Raw genomic sequence first — 22,501 nt, 5'->3', positions numbered from 1 at the left:
TTTTTTTTTCATGGCTCATTGGGAAACAAATTAGAATAAGCTTTGAACCCCTCCACACAATAGAAAGCTGAACAATAATTTATCGAGTGATCAAATGACTTGCTTTGTACGTACTATTATTTTCACCAAACATTGATCTTGCTGGTGCTGACTCGGAATCTATCGCGCGGGTCCAAAGACATGGCATGTCGAATATAAAAGCAGCACAAACGTGAATGGCTAGTGTTGTGTTTTTCTTGCTTTGGTCTAAAGCATTCCCCTTTTAACTAGCGCTATTAAACTCTGATTGTCTAGACATATATAGACATGCTGATTTGATACATGACTTTAGCTATATTTTTTTTTTTTAAAAAAAATAAGAGTTCATTCGATTTAGATTTAACCTGAATGATATAACATGATTAAAATCTATAATAATTTTAAAAAAATCAAAATGATATTATTTAAAATTAAAATAATATTGATTTAATTAACCAATTTAACTTGAACAATCCACCACTCAGGAAATAAGATGAACGAGCTTAATTTTAATGAGTTTCTTTTAAATTTTTTAGAACTTTTGTGATTCATAAAAAGATTTTGAAATGAAGTTATTTAATAGTACTTGACAATGCTCCAAAAATCCAGATAGCAAAGGAATTACTTTTTGTTGTGTTTGAATTATCACTTGTTCATATCAATTTTCTATTCTACATAACCGAGAATTTCAAGGATTGATGACTGAGAGTGGATTACTTGCAAAATATTTTTTTTTTGAGTTTTGGAATCCTCCAATTATTAAGTCAACGATTTTATTACGAGAAGTTAAAGTAAATAATTATTAAATTCTAAAATCAAGAATGTTTGTCTCTTAGATTATGTATGATAAATTCTGAGAATAAATTGTACGAAAGTGAAGATTGTTCATCTCTCTTCTAGATTGTTTAAAGAGTAATTATAACCTTGAATATTTGTCTTCTTCCAAGGGTTGTAGTTCTTTTCCTTCTTCATATCCAAGTAGAAAAAAGACATTTACAATCAACATTAATATTAATTGTTAGTGTTTTCTTACATGACATCAATTATTAGTGGTAGCATCACATGCCTAAAGAAGACTACTCTATGTCATGACATCTTAGGTCTAGCATCTCGCCAGATGTACATGCACTTAGACCTCATGTGTTGCCAAACCCAAGAGGGTTAAGCTTGATTTCTCGCCAGACCCATAAACATTTAGATTTGACGTGTAGCCGGGCATTCAGGAAATTGAGTCTATCATCTCACTAGAGTCACATATTCTTGGGCCTGGTACGTAACCGAACATAAAAGAATGGGGCTCGGCACCTTACTAGCTTTATAGGAGCTTGGACCTTGCACACAGCCGATCCCAAAAAGGAATGGGCCTGGAATTTTGCAAGACTTTCTTGCTATGGGACGTGGTCTCTGTTGAGCTTCTTTAATTAATACATCTTTCTCTTGATCTCTTCTAGTCATGGTCTTTATGAGAAAAAGGATTTTCAGCATGAAACATGTGGATGAGTACTCATTTGTCTTTGAAGCAACATTTTTCTTAAAGTATATAAAAAAATCGGACCCTTAATCTTTTATGGGCCATAAGTTTTATAAAGCTGTCTGCATGCATCCAGTCAATTGAGATATCTATTGGTAGACAAGAATAAATCAATGATAAAAAGGTGATGCTCTTGCACTGTCTTAGGTCTGCAATCAGGAGAAACATGTCGTGGACATGATTTCCCCTCTCCAAAGAAAGTAGTTGCTAGCTACTTCTGGCTTGATTGTAGTCTCGTCAATGACCCATCAGTGGCAATGGATCAAATCCACCAATATTGTATGTGAGTCGTCACAAGTAATCTTACATAGAACAGCTAGCCACAATCGAGAAGCCTGCTTGCCTTAGCATTCCTCTAGTCATGAGTATTTATAATTCTTTGCATCATTCATTATATAGAAAGCACAGGCTATTCATGAATCCATATAATCCATTTACTTCACAACATGGTTATCAAACTCAGTGTGACTCAGCATGATAATATCAAGTAAAATCGGTTCCTAGGACCCAAGCTATGATGATCGATATAGACAGTCGATTCTATCAAAGTTGTAGGGCTCACGTTTTTTTCTCGAACACAGAAGCTGGGAATCACGAGGGTGTTGTGGTTAAGGATTCTAACCTGAGCACTTCGTCTTTATAGATGAACTAACCCTACCACTTGTCCCATTTTGCATGTCAGGATTCTCACATGTGCAGCTGTTTGTCAGAAGAATCTTGCAATTCTATTCATCAACGAAGAAGAAGAAGAAGAATCTTGCACTTCTGGTATGATCAGTTCATTTTATTTTTCCTTGAAAGGGAATGGTATCGATTTGTTATTGGCCCATCATAATCTTTGTTCACGTTACTGTGAAGAGAGACCCGTTGGAAATGGAAAGTTTTCTATGTTGTCTCTCTCGCATTCACATGAGGTTGTGATTATGGTCGCCCTAGTTAGTCTGTTTTTGTCGGTGCAGTGCAGAGCCAGGACATTAGGTTTTGAAGGGCCTAATTATATATATATATATATATATATATGAAAAGCCAAAAGTTAAAATCTACTAATTCTAGAGTTAAAATTTAATATTATTTAAGGGGAACAAAAATATATTTTACCGGGCCCGGGCCTTGCCAACCAGCCCTGCAGCGAACCACATTTTAAATTATAATTAATCATAAAAACCATATTTCAAATTGTGGTTAGCCACATAAAAAGCATCATTTCTATATTTTTTTAATAGATAAACGTAGTTTAAAACAACAAATCCTTAATCCTCTCATCTCAACTTTAACAATATTGTTGGTTGCAAGAGTTTGTTTTTATAGTTTAAATTATGATATCAACGTTTAAAATAATTTGTTTTGATGAATATATCATCGAATCCAGCAAAAAATGTTATCATCTCTTTCTTTTTTAAAAAAACAAGAAAATAAAAAATGAATTTATGATTTTATGGTTATAATTATTAAGTCTAGTCTAACCTAGCGGATTAACCTGAAATCCAAGGTTTTTCATGGGTTTGAAATAGTCAAAATTAAGTCTTGTAATTGATCCGGTAAAACTCAAAAACCAAATGACCTGTTAGATTAACTGGAAAACCAAGTGACCCGACATAACCTAAAAACCAGGTGACTCGACATAACTAGAATGAGATCATTTTTCTTTATGTTTATATTTTTTTAATAATAAACAAAAAGCAATAATTTATGAATTTATAGTCTCAGCTTTTTTTTTAAGTAAAGCATAGGCATTGCGATAATTGGAGGTTTTTCTCTTATTGAACTCAACCTTATACGCTTGAGTCTACTATCTTTTTTTATTGGTTACAAACTCATATCGAAATTCACTATATAAATACTTGAAGAAGGTTTTTTTAAAATGTGAAATTTAAAAGCCTATTAGTATATATATTTTATGTTTCAAAGAAAAAAATAGTGTTTGAAATAAAAACAAATTGATTTAAATATTTTAACTTAAAAGAAGAAGGTAGTATATCTTTTGGGATAAAATAATATTTTATATTTAATTATTTATAATATACCGCTTAAGTTTACTTGAATTATTTTTTTAAATTTTCATATAAAATATTAAAATCTTAAATATATATTTTTTAATTTTTTCAAGTTAACCACCCTAATCCCAAATTAAGTTTAATAAATATGATAATGATAGGGAATCGAGCTCTGCTTCATAAAATCCAAATATATATGCGCGAATGTTATAACAATTGATGCAATTTATAAAAAAAATAATTATTTTTTTTATATATTCTTTTAAAAACAAACAACAACAACAACAATAAGAACAACAACAACAACAAGAATAATAATAATAATAATAATAATAATAATAATAATAATAATAAGATAGATGCCTGATCCTTTAGCCCGAAAACAAAGAAATGTAGCCCAACTAACCACACAGTAAGTCCAAGGCGTTTTTTATTGAGCCCATGTAGCCCAATATTACATTAGATATTGGTCCTAAAATATCTCCAACAAACTACCCGATTCTTCCAGAAAAGCCCATGAAAAGAAATTGATGAAAAGAAGAGAAGAGAATAGCCAGGCAGACTAGTCTCAAGCAAGCACCTGAAAACGTGAGTGAGAGAGAGAGGGAGACAGATCTTCCAAAAATGGCGTCGTTTTTGCAATCGTTGATAGATCCAAGAAAGAACTGGTTGGCCAAACAACACATGAAAACTCTCTCCTCCCGCCTCCGCAGATACGGTCTGTTTCTTTTCTGCTCTTTTTTCAAAACCCTAATTATTTTCTTTTTTCTCATTTGTATTTTATTGAAATCGATTTAATTAGGGCTCCGATACGATGATTTGTACGACCCTTATTACGAACTGGATATCAAGGAGGCGCTTAATCGCCTCCCGAGAGAAATCATTGACGCTCGTAATCAGCGTCTGAAGCGTGCCATGGACCTCTCAATGAAGCACGAGTATCTTCCTGAGGACCTTCAGGTATTTTTTATCTTTTATTTTATTTTTATTACTAAATTACTCACATTTGTGTTACTCGAAAGAAATTTATATTTTTTCTTGGGTTTTATAATTTTATGGATTTTTATTTTTTTAATTAAAAACAAGTTGTATTTTTATTAGACTATTCTGCATCTTATAGAATTCAGACTTATTTTTATATTCCTGTTTCTGTTGTTGAACGTGTGTGGATGATGTTCATGCTTGATTAAAAGCTCGTTTGATATTGTGGCAGTGTTGTTTTGTGATGTGATTTTTAAATTGTTTTTCTCTTGTAAATATATTGAAATAATTTTTATTTTTATTTTTCACGCAGATGAAAATTTGATCTGAAAACTCAAAAATAAATAATAATTTGGAACAAAGAAAAAAATAAAAAATAAATATTTTTTTTCAAAAACGCTTTTGAAACGCAAAAACAAACGGACTCTAAATAATAACGTGTGGTGTGGGTGTATGTGTTGGGTTATGGATGCTCGATGTATTCGCTATTTTTGTTGTTTTGGTTTTTTTGTTATGCAATATATGTTCTTTGATTTCTTAAGGGGGTTCTGTATGTTTTCATTGTGCTTTTGCAGGCAATGCAAACACCGTTCAGGAGCTACCTGCAAGAAATGCTGGCCTTTGTAAGTTTTTATATTTTTTTCCATCTATAGCTGCAGATTTCAGAGTCAGTTACACCCTTTTTTTTCTTTTACATGTTTTTGGCATATGCATATACCCAACATGAATTATTTACGCCTGCTGTTGATAAATTGCAGCTAATTCACATCCTTATACTTTTGCTTGTGGCTTTTAGGAGTTATTACTACTCCCATAGAATACTCCTTTACTTGTGATTTATGAGTGGTTTTCATGGTGGATCTCAGTTTCATTTGAGTAGACTAGTAGTGCTCCTGGAGCACCTTATAATAACTCTGCTTTTACTTTGTTTTGTTTAGGGTACCAAGTAGTAAGCTAGATTGATAAATGTTGTTCTCATTTTCACCGTATGATCCTGTTGGGGAACTCTATTGAATTGGGATTTCTTACATGCTAGATAAAACAACAGCCTTGTTTCACTTTCCTGTTGTTTTTCCAATAAAAAAAAATGCTCTGGCTGCTCTCTGGTCTCCATGTCACTTACAATTACTAACAGATGGTTTAGCACTTAAAAGCATGCTGCCATGTGTTTTGTGTGTTTAGCATGTTGCTGCAACAATCCAAATTAGTCTTTTGGTTGTGTCAGTTCTTTGATTCAAAGATTTCACACTACAAGTTCATTATCATTATCTTTAGAGCAATAATCTGCTTATTCTATATTCAGACCAAAATAAAATTTAGGATGCATTTATTCTTCTATTGAAGTTCTCATGCTTGCAACACAATGTTGTGTGACATGATCGCATGAACAAGATGGACATTCATAAGGTTTGAGCCTTGCAAGTCCCAAAAATCTGGGCATGGCCATAGGTAGACATGCTGTCTTTGTGAATCTACAACATATATAGTTAATCATGGTGGCAACTCTGTTAAAGTCTAGAGCCAGTGAAAATATTATGTAAAGTTTTTGTGCAAAAGAATTGTCATGATTTCATGTACCTTCTATGTAAATAATTTATCTATTATTGGGTACTGGTATTGGACATGACCTTTTACAGGCTGGATCATTTAGTCGGTAGAAGTGGCTTACTGGTTATAGGTGCCTGAAAGTGCCATACTTCCTTTCAGAGTGCTTAATCAGCTATTTGCATCATTCTGCAAACAGATTCTCCGGTTTATCTAGGTGGATTTATTTCATAATTGATGTGTTTATTATTGTTTTCCCGCATTAAAACTAATTCATCTCCCGCTTTATTGACTTTTTAACTAAAAAAGTAACAAAAAAGAGAATTTGATCTGCAAGGTGTGGAGGCTATCTAAAATTGCATAAATTAGGAATGTCCAGAAAATTGTCTCGAGTTTAGCGTGAATTTCTCGGATAATTGGATTTACCTAAATTTAGAAGCAAGCTACCATTTTAGTCTTTCATCTGTAGGTCTAGCTTCATTCAATTTGTTGTTGGATCACCTCTGATATTGGAGGACTTGTTCTTTGATAAATTTTGGTGCCCAGGCTGCTTCTTTGACCTACCTGTGTGATGTCACATGTGTTGGCTTTTTTTTTTTATTGCTTATATTCATTTCAGTTAGGAAAATGATTTTGCTTTCATACTGGATGGATCATGGTGATTGATGTTTATGTTACATCATCTGTCAAGATTTGGATTGTTTATGACAGATTCTGTTTAATCATCCCAGATTTTGGCATTGCTTTCATCATAATGGAAATCAGTCGCTCAATTTTTAGATCAAATTTACAAATAAGCCTGATATCATTTACGACAAAACATTTTGTTTTACTATTATGGATATCCTACTTTTCTCTCATGAGAATTTTTTGGATCCAAAATTTAAATGGACATTGTCTTGATAAATTAGCTTTTAGCTACCGATGGCACTATTGTCTGCTTGCCCAAGGGAAGGGGATGAGGGGGCTTTGTGATAAATTTATGAAAAAATAAGGTGCATAGAAGTACATGGGAAGCATTGTCAAGGATACATGCAAAATTCAAATGCGATCATACTCTGTTTTGCTTTGGGGAATGTAATTAGATTAAGTGTTTTTTTTTACCACAAAAACAAGAAACTAACTAGTTATTGAATTGAAGATGTTATTAAAGAATATCCGACTTCAATTAACTTAAACATGCTTCACAAGCTGTGTTAAAATAAATTATTTGATCATGATTTGCAGGTGAAGAGGGAGAGTGCAGAACGTGAGGCTTTGGGAGCTCTGCCTCTTTACCAGCGCACCATTCCTTGAGTTTCTCAGCTCCCCCCATTTTTCCATTTCTTATTGAAGTAAATCTTGTTGAAAGTTTATTTAGAATGTTCGGGTTGCTGAAGGTGAGATGGATTGTCTCTTCTTGGTAAGTTCTTGCAATCATTTTGTGGTGGTGGTGGTGGTGGTTAAATGGTGTTACTAGTCTTTTACTGACACTTTTTCCAATAATCATGCGCAACTCTGCTATTTAACTTCCATTTCATGGTTACCTGCAATAAAAAGGACTGTCTTTTACGCTTATGTTCTATTTGTAGAAGATTTATGACCTCGTTTGATAATGTTTGAAGCCCGTGTGTTTTTTACCCAGAAACAAGGCCAAGCAAGGCTTGGCCCAGTATGAGCCTGTTGGCATGGTTCTACGATCGCCACTCGCTAATCAATTGTTTTTTTTTTTACCTTTCTAAAGGTTTAGCCGATACATGCCAAATTTTATGTATCTTCTGTCATTACAATAAATCAGAAATCGACGTGGCTGATGGCTATGTCCATATGGGTGTGTGCAAGTGTTTTCCCATGTTAGCATAGTGGATGAACTTATTTCTTAAACTAGCAAAGTTAGGAAAATAGGTCATGCATCTGGGACATGCACGATCACTCGTTGTGCATGCACTACATGTGCAACAAGTAGTCGCACATGTAATAAATTACATGTGCGACCTATAAAATCTTTAGTTTCCAATTCTACATGAAAAGTTTGCCCATTGTGCTGATGGAGTGCCTGTGATTGTACCGTTCACCTTCACTGTCAGAGAGAACCGGCACAAAAACCAAAAACCCATTTCCTTACCTCTCTCGGCCAAACTGTAACCAAAACAAACAGAAATCCAACCACCTCTCCCCCCAACGGCATCCCTTTTCCTATCAGCACGCAGACCACCATCAACCCGACGTGGTTTTCCTTTTCTCCGCCACTCATCTCAGCCACCTACCCAGATGAGACCCGCCAACCCACTCAGCAACAACAACCCCTTTCACTAACCTAAGCTCCACACAATAACCTCATCCTGATTTAACCCAAACTAGGTTACAGTTCTCCCTCCTTTATACCAACCATTAAAAAAAAAAGTCATTCAAGACCATTTCATCGAACCAGCAATGCCGCTCCCAACCACTATTAACAATGCTGCCTCTTCTCCTCCATCCAGAGTCCGTCTCCCCCCTACACAACAGCAAGAGACCCATTTGAACTAGTCTCCACAGTAGCAACAACTCGAAGCTGCAAATCAACCCGCAGACCCATTTCCTTCTTCCTTTTGATGTTGACAGCAGCCATAGATTCGATCACTTCCTCCCCATTGTTGATTGTTCAAGCAGACGGTAGGGTGATTCAACCCAAATAATGAATGAGAGAGAGAGGTTATGATGGTGAAAGGGTATTAATTTGAAGGACACCAGCTTTTCTTTACAGGTCGCGGGTACAACATGTGTGACTACTTGTGGCGTACAAAGTAAATACGTAACTCATATGCTGTGCGATTATGACATGCTCAACCACTGATTGTTGTTTGTTTATGTGTTAGAGCGAGAATTATTTTTAGAATCGAGTTAGTTTAGGAAATAAATTTATCTTGTGTCAACGTGGGAAAAAAAACTCTGGACAGAAGGGGTGTGGTGGACACACAAATCGACTGGTATATGTTTGGTATTGTGGTAGCTGTTGTGGTTGTGGTTTGAAAAAAATTATTTTATAAAAATTATTTTTAGTTGAGGTTGGTTTGAAAAAATATATGTTTGGTTAATACTGTGGTTAAAATTGAGGTAAGTATAATGTGTTTGATTAAGAATACTTTTTAAATTGAAGTTATAAAATAATTAAAAAAGATATATATTAATATTCATAGTTTTTAATTGAAATATTGTACATTTAACTACTGTTATTACATCATGAAATAAACAATATTTTATATAAAGTAGTTTTTATTGTTCCGTTAAACTATTTGCAATTCTATCACGTACGAAATCTATCCGATAAAAATTATAGTTTTCATGGCTTCCTGAGTGTGCAACAAGTTCATAAATATAATGTGGTTCATAAATATAATGTGGTGGTTGACGCGAACCACCATATTCGATAGTTTTTTATTGTTTCATAACTTGCAGCCCCTGTCTAAAGTCGAAATCAACCACCACACACGGCGTCTCTCTTCATTGCCATCTCCTCCTTCCACAATGTCCCTCTCTTAGCAGCACCTCCACTCAAACCAAAACCAACACTGCCATTAACCAACCGTCTCACCAAGACTAGCCCTCACCTATTTACCTCCATGAATCAGCCCTCTCCTTCACAAACCCAGTAGCTTCTCACATCTTCCACTACTAACACGTCTATAGTGAACCAACCCAACCATCAAACCACCACATAGCCAGCCCTATGTCTCCCTCACACAAACCCGAAAACCTATCTGCATATCTGTTTCAAACCATCAACCCATTAGATCATTAGATTCCCCTAACCAACGGTCAGCTCAGCATTCCCTGTCAACCCAACGCGCACTAGCCCAATTGAAAGAACCATAGACCACCGGCACAACCTCCAACGCTCTCCAATAGCCCTCGTGGTTTTTTCATATGGACAAAAGATCCACTCATACTTGAAGCACTAGTCAAGGAAGGAAGAGGAGAACAACTTATTATAATGTGTTTATAAATAGGAAACGCAGCATTGCGAAAAGCATGCAGCTTTTGCTTTAACAAAACTGAGTTTTAAACATGGATAATGGTGGGATCCAGCATGAAAATTATGGCTCGACTCGTAACCAAACGATATGTTGCAATTGTTAAATAAAAATGCTATTGCAAATGCTAAGCCAAGCGAGTTTTTAGAAACTATTTGGAAATGTGGTCCAACTCTCGTTTCTAAAAAATTAATATTTTTACTAAAAATTAATTTATTTTTATGTATTTGAATCGTTTTAATATATTGATCTTAAAAGTAATTTTTTAAAAAAATATATTATTTTAATATATTTATAAATAAAAATTACTTTGAACTGCTACTATAATTTCAAATAAGGCTCTTACTTGCCTTCTTTATTTTAATTACCTTTGGGAATATGCTGTATTAAAATATGGGGGTAAAAGGACACATTTCTTAAATTCTCCAAGGCATGTCTGCTATGGTCCTCTCTCTACTCCCCTCCCCACCCCCTGCCCCATACCAGTTGATTGTACTTTGTTGGATCTTATGTTTGAATTAAAATTATTTGACCTGGTCCTGAGATTTGGAACATTGGATCCCTGTATTAACCTTGATGAACCTCAATTAAAAATATAATTATTAAAATAGTATTGTTTTGTTTTTTTTTAAAAAAAAATTGATTTTAACCCAAATTAGTTTGGATTAAATTTAATCAAGTTAATTGAGTTTTATCAAGTGTTAGTTCAACTTGAAACTCGTGTGAAGCTTTGGATTGCAGATTTTCTGAATCAACTTGCGCGGGCTGGAGCAGGACTGTGGTTTGAATAGTTTAAATTATGTTAATTTCTCAATTATTCCATCTGTCAACATGCACAAGAGAGGGGAAAAGAAAGCTCTGCCGCATTTACTTGTGGTGGCAGAAGAGGAAATCCATCTGTTCCTGTTTATGTCTCCAAGATCGTCAGCATTCTGCAATAGTTGATGATTTCAGACACCATGATTTTAGGTCCCATCACATGAACTGTTAACCAGATTTACGTCCACAAACTTCTTTCCCACCCTTTATGGGTTTGTCTCCATTAACGCGTCCATGTGCAAATGCTCTCATGTTCATTTGCTCTCCTTCACGTACCTACCTTGAGGTGACTGCTTGCATGGGCGTGTTCATGATCAATCTATTAATTGTCCTTTCGAGCAGTGAAAAGAAATGGATGGCTGCCATGGAAGGAGGACACAGTGCCATGAGCAGGTGGTGGATGGTGCAGAAATATTGACCCTGTAAACCACCCGTGTCCGATGTACATTTACAAATCCCATGGAGCTGTTCATCAGTTGTTCTTCCGAGCACGACCATGAGAGATTTTGTATGAGAAATGCATGTGAACTTGGAGGGGGAAAAAAAAATTAAAAACTACCTTTTCAAGACACAAACGTCTTTTGTCACCATTTCTTCTGTCTCTATCATAGTTTTCAGACTCCATCTGTGACTTCATCTTGTTAAGGGTTTGGATCACACAGTTATATTGACTCAACTTCAATCGATGTTGTTTCATTAAAAAAAAATATTGTTTTAGGTCAAAAATTAAAGAAAAAAAACTAAAATCATATCATTTTGAATAGAATTCTTGAAAGTTAACTTGATCAGGTTACAACTTCACCTGTCGAATCATTTCATTTAGGTTAGATTTGAAGTTAATGTCAAAACTATCTTGATGAACAGACACCAAATCAATCTTTTAGAGGTTGCAATAATTACCATGGAACGCCATATTTGCAAATGAACATTTCCATGTGAGAACACGAACCCATGCTTTAATTAGAAGGCTGGCCTTGCAATAAAATAGCTCCTTCCATCTTGTCTCTTGGAAACTACAGATATCTCTCCTAGATTCTTTGTAGTTAAGACAAGAATGTTGGGCTCCACTCACTAGTGAAAGTAAGAAGAAGAGTATATCCCAAGAACAGTCAAAGGAATCACTTTTTTACTGTAGATAAAATTGCATATAAGCCAAAGAAGATCACCATTTCAGGATCAGGAAGAATCTAAATGTTTAGACTGAAGATAGATCACAAAAATCAATGGAGTTATAGAGATGGAACTGGATTTGTCAGTTGTTAGAATGTCCATCATCAATCATTGATAGTAGAAGGACTGTTTCACTCTGTTGATAAATTGGAAACCCACCAACCTCCTCGATCTGAAATCCTGTGAAGATCCATTTCATGTGGAAACTCTATCTATTTATCCTTATGAACACCGACAGCTAAAACTTAGAAGAAGAAAAATCACTAGTAGTGAGGGAAGAGAAGGGAGGGGAAGGCTAATGACTGTCGAGATGAATATATGCTTGATTTGATTGCCAAAGATGGTCGTTAAACGCAACCATCTCAATCAACAATTCAATGAACTTTCCTTTCACAATTATAGATAATTAAGATCATGTGAATATAGAGAAGATTGCCTGAAAGATTAGGACAACGTATAATCACTTGAAGATGTTCACATACTTGCGCCTCGCTGGTCTGTCGAGCGTCGGGATTCATATAAGAATATAATATGCGTAAAACAACTAAATATTTTCAAATATATAATTTAGATAAAACACAGACCACACGAAACTGTGGAAGGCATATATATACAAAGATAATTAACATATGGACTACCTTTACTGTTCCATTAAAATAATTCGGAGCTAGTACGTATCTTGCATCAAGTTATAGATCAGAAGGGGTCTTACTATGCTTTTGAGTGAACTGCAAAATATAACAGAAAAGGAGAAAAATGGAGCAAAATTAAGTAGGAGTGATTATGCTGTTTGTTTGTAAATTGTAGCAGCAGGGCGGTTGAAAGAGCAATCTTAGCCCTTTCTTCATGGGAGGGAGTCGCGCTGAGAAAGTTATCTGGAGACCATCTTAATAAATGCAAGCTACGTGGGCAGTCGAGTCACCGTCTGATTTTTCTGACGCCATGACGGTTGGCTCGTCTCTATCGGAAAATCCAACCACCAACTGGTCCACCATCCCTATTCCCTTATGTAATCTTGAACACCAACTATCAACCCTTATTTGACCGCCGGCGCTCACTTTTCATTCATTTATATATTGATTTCTTTCTCTCTTTTGTCTAATTTATTTTTGGTAGGATGTTTGTTATAAAGCTCGGATTGGTTTAATAGGTTAATATGGAAACTATACCTATTTAATCTAGAGAAAAAAAATTAGAAAATAAAACATTTAGTTAATCCGGTTAAAAAAAACTTAAGTTAACCGTGACTTGAACTTGGCTCAGTTAAAATCCAGACCTTAGCTTTTAGGTTTACTTTTTAAAAAACAAATATCAAAATAATATTATTTTAATTTTTTAAAAAAAAATTAAAATTCAACACTCATGACATGTTATTTGTATCTTTTTTTGGTTGAGTTCTACAATTATATTTGGAGGTATTTATATTTTTAGGAGAGATTTTAATCAATTAATAAACATATGATTTTTAACGAGTTATTTTGTAATAAATTAAAAAATTCATAAGAATTTTATTTTTTATATTTTTAATTAAAAGTTTGGATCTGGATGATAGAGAAGGGAATTCACTCGTTAATTATTAAATCAATTCTCTAATGTTATTTTTGGATTAATTTAAATATTAAAATTAATTTTTTTTCTCAATAAAAATAAAGGGTTGGCTAGATTGTAAGAAGGTTATCTAAATTGATTTCCGATCGAATGCTAACAAAAAGATTGAATGCAGGGATTTTTTGCATTTAATTGTGAGAAAATTCTGAATTCTTTTGGTAGTACACTTGTTCATCATCCCTGTCAAAATCAAGATCACCCAAGGATCCTCGAATTTTTTTTCGCCACAACAAATCTGAGCACCCCTTGCATCCAAGACCCTACAAGAACAAAGGTGCATGGCATTATTCTTATTATTATTATTATTATTAGTATTAGTATTATAGAATACACTAAAAGGTAGGTGGGTGTACGTGGATATTGTTCATGCAATTATATCATAATGTGTATTTACTGTTTATTTTTTAATAAATCATTTGGTTCTTGGAGTTTTATTTTGTACAATTTGATCTTAGTTAAAAACTAATTGCTTTTAATTTTTTAGTCAATGATAAAATTTAAAGAATCAGGCTTAAAATTAAAAAAAAAATCAGATATGGGTGGCGTACTAGAGAATTCATGAGAAATACATTTAGGTCATCGATCTTTAAAAATAACGTAATTTATACAATTTAGTCCCTTTAAATTTTAGAAAGACTTTCGATATACAATTTTATTTGTGTTATTTTTTAATCCATGTTTAGAGAGAGGAGAGAGAAAGAGGTTGCTAAATTCCACGAATTTTTAAAAATTGGTTTCCTTTGTGTCCACGACTTTTTAAAAATAAGAGGAGCTTTATAATGGTTATTTGGAGCATTAAAGTTACATAAAAAAAAAATAGATATAAAGTATAAACCAAGAAAGTAAAAATATCCTCATTTGATTTTGAATTTTTTTGCCACTTTTTGAGAATTTGAAATTGATAAAAAGGTTTATGGGTGTTATCCATACACGACGTCGAGCGACAGCTTCCGCTTTTTTGTTTATTTAACAAAAAGTATTTTTTCTCGATTGGGGGAAACAAAGATTTTATTGGAGTCGCCATCTAGTAATTTGAGGGAACTAGAAATCCCAAATTAGACACTGGTATCAGAGATTCGGGTACGGGGTTAGTTATGATTAAGGGAAGGTAGACATCACCCTTAAAACATCCTTTCAAAAGAAAGGTTACCCTTACTTGTGTGTTTTTTATTTGATTCAAATGCGATTATATTTTGGGCTTATTTGTAATTCCTTTTTAAAATATTAACGTCGGTCCCTAAAAATAGGAGACACGTTAAAAATGACATCAGTCCCTAAAGATTAGGAGACTCGTCTAAAAACTGACGTTTGTCACTAAAAAGGAGAGTTACGTCTAGGTTACCAAAAGAAATAATGGATATAATCCATTATATTTTGGGTTTATTGGTAATTTGTTTTTTTTTAAATGGTTAACGTCGGTCCCTAAAAATAGGAGACGCGTTAAAAATGACATCAGTCCTTAAAAGTTAGGAGACTTGTCTAAAATATGACGTTTTAACCCTAAAAAGGAGAGTTACGCCTGAGTTACCAAAAGAAATAATGGACATAATCCATATTTGGTATTTACATTTTTGACATCGATCCTTTTAAAAAAAGAGACGTGTCGACTTTGATTTTTGTATTTTTTACAACATGCAAGAAAATTTACAAGCATTTATATATCAAAAATATCAAAAATACAAGTTGAAACCCAAAAAATTACCTGAGTGTCACTGTATAGGTAAAAGACTGAAATACCCTCGGATTTCTCGAAAAATTACAAAAATGCCACTGGCGGTGCGTGTGGCACACGCGCGGTTACTGTCCAACCGACGGTCGATCCTGGTAGATCTGATGTCGAGGATTCTGATGGCGGTGGTCTCGACGGCCGTTGATGGCTGACGAAGGAGAATCGACGACTCGAAGCTTCGGTGGCCGGCAACGATCGCGGTCTTTTTCCGGCCAGATGAGGCGGATAAAACAATGAAAACCACCAGGGGTTTTCTTTACATCAGGGGAGAAACCTTTCTGTGGTGGTTCGGAGGCTGGAGACGGCCGGAAAGTGGAGATCAGATGAGAGAGAGAGCGTCGCCGGCGAGAGGGAGTCTGAGAAGTGCTACGGTGTGAACGCGCGCATGGTGCAACGGTACAGCTGAAGGCCGTGAACCGTTGGATCACAGTTTAACTGATCCTACGGCTGTGATTGGCTTGATCTGCAGGTTGATCGGACGGTCCGGATGATCAGAGGTGTGATTCGGTGTGTCGCGTTGTACCGAAAGCTTGGTACACCGTGTGACGTGGCGCCACAGGATCTAAGAGAAAATTGTTTTAAGGGCTGAGATGGATTTAGGTTTTAATCTAGTGTGGTAAGTCCTATTATACCCTATTAAATCAACGGTTCAAATCCAAACACTATTAGATCTAACGGTTATGATATATTTAGTATTTTTCAAATTGTTTTTTTTGAAAATCAATATCCTACTCGAAATAGTAAAAAAAACGTGAATAGTAAAGATTTCTTTTTCTTTCTTTTTCTTCTTTTTCTTTTTTCTTTAGCGAATTGACAGCCAGTCACAGCGAAACATGCAAATCTATAAAAAAATCACTGTTTGCTTTCGGTATTTTTTTAATCATCATTTGCTTTCGGCTCAACGCGTTGCGCCGTTTGATAAAAAAAAATTTTAGTTTATTTTAGTTTATTTTTTTTATTATGTATAATAATATATATTTATATAGGTAAAATTAAAAACTCAATTTAGTATTAGAAAAACCTGATTCAATCGCTAAAAATCTATTTTTATGACCGAAAATTATGTTGAAACACTGAGAAAAAACTTTTGATGGGTATCAACCCAGTGAACCAGGTTTTGGTCGAAAATGACGGTTTTTGACCCGAAACAGCTCGAAACTCATTTTTTACCCTGGTCGACATGGTTTGACTCGTATTGACCCGGTGGACTCGGTTTTGGTTGGAAATGACGGTTTTGACCCGAAACAACCCGAAACTCATTTTTTACCCTGGTCGACATGGTTTGACCCGTATTAACCCGGTGGACTCGGTTTTGGTTGGAAATGACAGTTTTGACCCGAAACAGCCCGAAACTTTTTTTTACCCCGGTCGATATGGTTGGACCCGTATGGACTCGGTGGACTCGGTTTTGACCGAATATGATGGTTTTGACCCAAAACGACCCGACACTTATTTTTTACCCTGGTCGACATGGTTTGACCCGTATTGACTCGGTGGACTCGGTTTTCACCGAAAATGACGGTTTTGACCCGAAACGGCCTGAAACTCATTTTTTACCCTGGTCGACATGGTTTGACCTGTATTGACTCGGTGGACTTGGTTTTGACCGAAAATGATGGTTTTGACCCGTAACGGCCTGAAACTCATTTTTTACCCTGGTCGACATGGTTTGACTCGTATTGACCTGGTGGACTCGGTTTTGATGGAAAGATGCGGTGACTCAAGAAAAATATATTTTTGAATTTTAAACTTTTTCTTAATTTTTTTGGATTTATAAATAATAATAGAAATAAAATATCATTCGAGAAAATCTTGGTGAATCCAAAATTGGGTTACAACAGGTGTATATAAGGGTGTTGGTAAGCTGTTTTTTGGTTGAAATAGCTTAAAAATTAGGTTTTTTGACCAAAAAAGTCGTTGCTCCAATTTTTTAACCATCACTGTAATGCCTGGAATTTGAGCTTGCAAATAGCATGTTGTTTACTTTGGAGAACAACGTGTCACCTTCTTTTTTTTTCTAATAAAACAAGGGTTAATAAAAACAAGATTAGGCTCGTGCGGGCTTGGGCTTGAAGGCCCACCAACACTCTTAGACTCTTCAATGCAATGGCCTAAGCACATTGGGTCATAGGCTTGTGAGTCTATGCTCTTTTTGCCCTCTTATTTTTTTAGGTTGAGTATGCATTTAAGGAAAAAAAATTATTGAACCTGGTTGAATTTGTGCTCCAGGTCACAAGTTCGACGAGTTAAGTCACGACACTTGGGACTATTATTTCTTTTCTACTATTGCTTTTTTTAATTGATTTTTTTTAAAAAATAAATTTTAAATTTATGTTTCTATTAATATCCCCTCATGTATTTTTTTTGCTTATTTAATCGTTTTTGGATAGAGATTGTTGTTTTTCATGGTGTTATGCGTATTTAATTTTTTAAAATATTATTCTAAATCATCCTAAGTTGTTTTTTAATCTTTCATATACAAGAACTTTATTTTTTAAAATAAAAAATATTTATTTTCAAGTAATATTTTCTAAGATGTGCAGCCCTGCATAGGTTTTTTTTTCACTTTTATTTTATTTGATCAAATTAATATGTGTGTCTATTTTTAATATTGAATCAATTTAAACAAATTAAGTAAATACAACTAGATAAACATCTCATTTTGTAAGATTAAATATCTTGATTTATACTTGTCTCTCAATTTATTCAATTTTATTTTTAGTTATTATTAATTTTTTTAATTTATTAACATACATAATTCTAAATTTATTTAAATATATATATATACACACACACACATATGAGCTTTTCAATTTATATTCAAAAAAGCTTGGATGTATAATTTTTTAAAAAAAAATTGACACACAACTAATTATATATATAAATAAAGAAAGAAAGAACTTTCAATAGGATTTCTAATCCTTTGGCGGCACTAAAATCCATCTCGACAAAGCACTTTTCAACACAAAGAAGGGAAGCCCTTCTTAGATGGAATTATAAGTCAATTTAATTGGGGGAGGGTGGAATTGAAAAACAGACGATTTAAATACAAAAACAAGTAGTAAATGGATAGCTTTGAAAAGTTTGGATAAAATATTTATTGTAGTCCTAATACTTTTACAAGTTATAAATATTGGGTCCTTTCAATTCCCAAGATTAAAGGAAAAAATCAATTTTATTCTTGAACTTTATTTTTTGACCCATGATGTGAGAGAGGTGTGGAAGAAAGTTGCTAGAATTCGGTTCTAGAGAGAAAAAATAAAATCTCTAATGACATCAATTTTGATAACCAAAATAGTTGAAGATGGTGTCAAATTGTTTTTTTTTATGAGGATAACTCATATTAGGGGTTGTTTTGCTTTCAAATTCCTGATAAAAACATATTTGATCATGGTAAGTTTTTTTTTAAAAAAGTTTTATGACAGTTTTTTATTTTATTTTTTGAGACCATGATGAGTTTATTAATAAACAAATTTATAATTAGAATTATTTTAATAAATAAATTTAGCAAACATAACGAAGTAAATGTCCTGTTTTGCGAGATTAAATATTTTGATTCATATCTCTTTTAATTTTTTCTAGTTATCGTTTATAGTTTTTTTTATTAACATATATAATTCTTGATTAATTTGATTATACATATAAACTTTTTAATTTTTATTTAGAGTTTTTTTAATTACAAAAACATGTAAAAAAAACTTATCATATAGAATTCTTTTTATTTATTAAAAAATCTAACTCGGTGCGAAAGACGATTCAAAGTATCTAGATCTTCTATAAAACAAGACAGTGCACGTGAAGAAGCATTAGTGAGATAATGACACAACTTTGCTTTGCATTCAAAGACGAGGGCCATGCCTCGCGATGGGGAAGATCATTTTTCCCTGCCATCTCCAAATTTGAGCATTCCACAGCTACATCACACACCCACCCCCACGCCCACCATACTAGCCATGCCTATATATATATATATATATATGAGGACACATACTGCTACACAAGAAGCCTTCTGCAAAATTACAAATAACTTGGCAGAATCACTGGAGGATACAGTAGGTTTTGGAAGGAAAAAAAATGAAGAACTAGGAGTTATTGGGACAGTCCTTTGTTGTTTAATTCCTGATATCCAAACCAGCACTTGAACAGCCAAATGGCTAGGGCATATATAGATCTGAATTCTGGACAATAAATAAAGAAATTCCAAAATGGTAGAGGACAGAGGTCCCTCGATACCCGGCCTGAGCACGGTCGTCCACATGACGACGATGATCAAGGGATAGATGAGGTTGAGATGTATTATTTTCCTGGAAGCCATTGAGGCCCACATGCCTCTTCTTCTTCATGAAAGCCCGCAACAAGCCACGACTTCTTCTCTTCCAATTTTGGATTAGGTCAGCTGGGATTTTCAGAATCCGTACTGTATCTCCCTTGCCCGATGCCCCCTCCTCCTTCTAGGTCCCTCCATCTCCTGCTCATCTGACCCACTTCCCTCATGGCATGTTTCTCTCACTTCCTTGACATGATCTTGCCATCACCACTGCTTCACCAATTTGTTTGTAGCGTAGGGGGGTTTTGGTCCTTTTCTGTGCTTAGGGCATTATGTATTGATGGGCAGGGTTTCTGTTGATTTCAGAGATGATAGGTAGGTTACTTCCTGCGCTGTGTCGTGGGTATAGCCAGATTTTAATGTGAAGAAATAATATCTTGGTCGCAGAAAATTCAGTGGTATTGTTACGAAACCGATTCAGCACCAGACTCGATCTCTCTAGCTCAAACATCAAATAAAATAGTGTGGAAATTGATTTGGAATGAATTAGTTGACTTGATTAATTTTTTTAAAAAATTAAAGAATAAAAAAACTAAATGATAAAAAAAAAGAGCTTAGTTTGGCTTTTTTTAAAAAATCAAGATGAGATTTTAAAACATTAATTATATAATGACATTTTGAATAGATCCAAATAACCCGAGTTGGTTCACCAAATCTATTACTTGAGTCACGGACCTCACTGATTTTAGTAACATTTATTTATTTGATTATATAATAAAAAATATAAAAAACAATTCAAAATCAATTATATATTAAATAGTAAAATTAAAAACAATAACTAACAAAATATCAATGTTATAATAAAAGCCAAACATCTCGCGTGGGTCTACGCCTAAAGAAAAGCCCAAAAACATGGGCCTAGGACATGCCGTCTCACCTCTTTCATATTTTTTTTTAAAGGTGGACGATACAAACAGACGACATTTCACTCGCCTTTTATTAAAAAAAAAAAAACAAGTGACTTGTTGATTGCTTGTGGCAAGTTGAGAATCCACTTACCATTTTGGTGCTTGGAAAATCAAGGGTTATTGTTTTTTAAATTGAAAATCAATTCTCACCTTCACAACACCATAAAAACAAATATAATCCGCCTAACAACCCTCAAAACAACTTAAAATGACTTCAAAAAATCAATCAAATCTTAAAAATTAAAACCAAATCCTACATGCCTATCCATTTATGTTTAGTGAAAAATCTATAATCATTGAACTTTTGTAATCAAATAGAACCTAGTGTTACCAAGTTTTATAATTTTAGTTGTCAGAATCAGGACAACTAATAAATTTTTCCTTTCTATTTGTTTGAGAGTTTCTCTTTCTTTTTCCTAACTTATAAACTAAAAATGAAAAAAATAATTTTTTGTAACAAAATGAAAATTATTGCGAATTTCAAAGGTTAAATACATGCTTTCTGATGCACATGAATAATGAAAAAACCAAAAAAACCCTTGTCTAGCAACCCAATATTTTTTTAATCTTTGGGATAAAAAAGTATTTTTATTGTTAAGAAACTTATGAAAAGTCAAGAAACTCTTGGTCAACAACTCTACGTTCTATTGACTTTGAGAATAAAAACGTATTTTTACTTTGTATATATATATATATATATATATATATATATATATATATATATATATATATATATATATATACTCTCAAACAATATTTCAATAACCAATAAGTCAATATAAAAAAACCAAATCACCCCAATTTTAAAAATTATTTTTTTCCACTTAAAAATATATAAATTGAGAAACACCCACCCTTAATTTAGAGTTTCTATTAATATCATTGAATTAATATCATTGGCGTCTCATCGATCATCACTAATTTATGACGTCATGATTTAACATTTATATCTTAGTTGCTATATATCTCATCTCTTTAATGACATGTCAATAATATTTTTAAATCATGCATGCATGTCACTTCCTTAAACTTGACTTGATTGTTACTATTTCGAGAATCCATATATCCATTTTAAAACAATAAATTAATTTCAACATATATACTCAATTATAAAAAAATTCAGATTACTCACTTCAAAAATGAAATTGCTTTTGATAATCGGAAAATTATAGGATTCACAAAGGGTGCTCATAAATATTGAGTAATTCAAATTGAAGTTCTATTTCTTGCACACTAACATGTTTTTAAGTATTTATTTTTATGTTTTAAAAGTGTTTTTGAAAAAATTTAAATTTTTTTATTTTTTTACTTCAAATTAATATTTTTTTGATATTTTTAAATTATTTTAATATATTGCAATTAAAAATAATTTATAGAAAAAAGCTGACACAAACAAAACTTGTCTTGTTTCTTAAGAATAAGGGAGACATTTGATTTAATTAAGAAGAAGAAGAATAAGAAGAGTTAAAGAAACCGGGGAAGGCTTGGATGAGTCTGTGTTGTTTTTGTCGTTGAATTTATTTTTAAATTATTTTTTTATAAAAAATTATTAATTTTTTGAAGTATTTTTTTTAAATCTTAATATATTAATATTAAAATTAAAAAATATTATTTTATTGTATTTCTAATTAAAAAAATACTCTTAAAAAATATTTCACGCCCACATTACCAATCATGAACTAAGTATTAATTTGCAATTATGTCAAACACAAAAAATAAGGATACGCATGATCGGTTCCCAAGAAGCAATTAAGAATACAATAAAATAAGGGGAGAGGATTTGCGCCTGTTTACTTCCTCCTTAATCATCATCACTCATATTTCATATTAATTATTTAGAGTAAGAAAAATATAATCCTCACTAATTTTCAACCATACA

The 22,501-nt window shown here is 33.3% G+C and overlaps 1 protein-coding gene across 1 annotated transcript; it reads left to right on the top strand.

Moving 5' to 3' along the window:
* The first annotated feature begins 4,040 nt into the window (after nucleotides 1–4,040).
* On the top strand, nucleotides 4,041–7,626 carry LOC133687972 (cytochrome b-c1 complex subunit 7-2, mitochondrial-like). Its single transcript, XM_062107330.1, has 4 exons — nucleotides 4,041–4,261; nucleotides 4,346–4,503; nucleotides 5,100–5,147; nucleotides 7,297–7,626. The coding sequence occupies exons 1-4, from the start codon at nucleotides 4,168–4,170 to the stop codon at nucleotides 7,363–7,365; spliced, it is 369 nt and encodes a 122-aa protein (XP_061963314.1). The 5' UTR covers nucleotides 4,041–4,167; the 3' UTR covers nucleotides 7,366–7,626.
* The last annotated feature ends 14,875 nt before the right edge of the window (nucleotides 7,627–22,501 follow it).

Source organism: Populus nigra, chromosome 3, assembly GCF_951802175.1.
Source record: "Populus nigra chromosome 3, ddPopNigr1.1, whole genome shotgun sequence".
In the NCBI taxonomy this organism is placed as follows: Eukaryota; Viridiplantae; Streptophyta; class Magnoliopsida; order Malpighiales; family Salicaceae; genus Populus; species Populus nigra.
The sequence above is the reverse complement of the archived record's forward strand: the minus strand, read 5'-3'. Positions and strand labels throughout refer to the sequence as shown.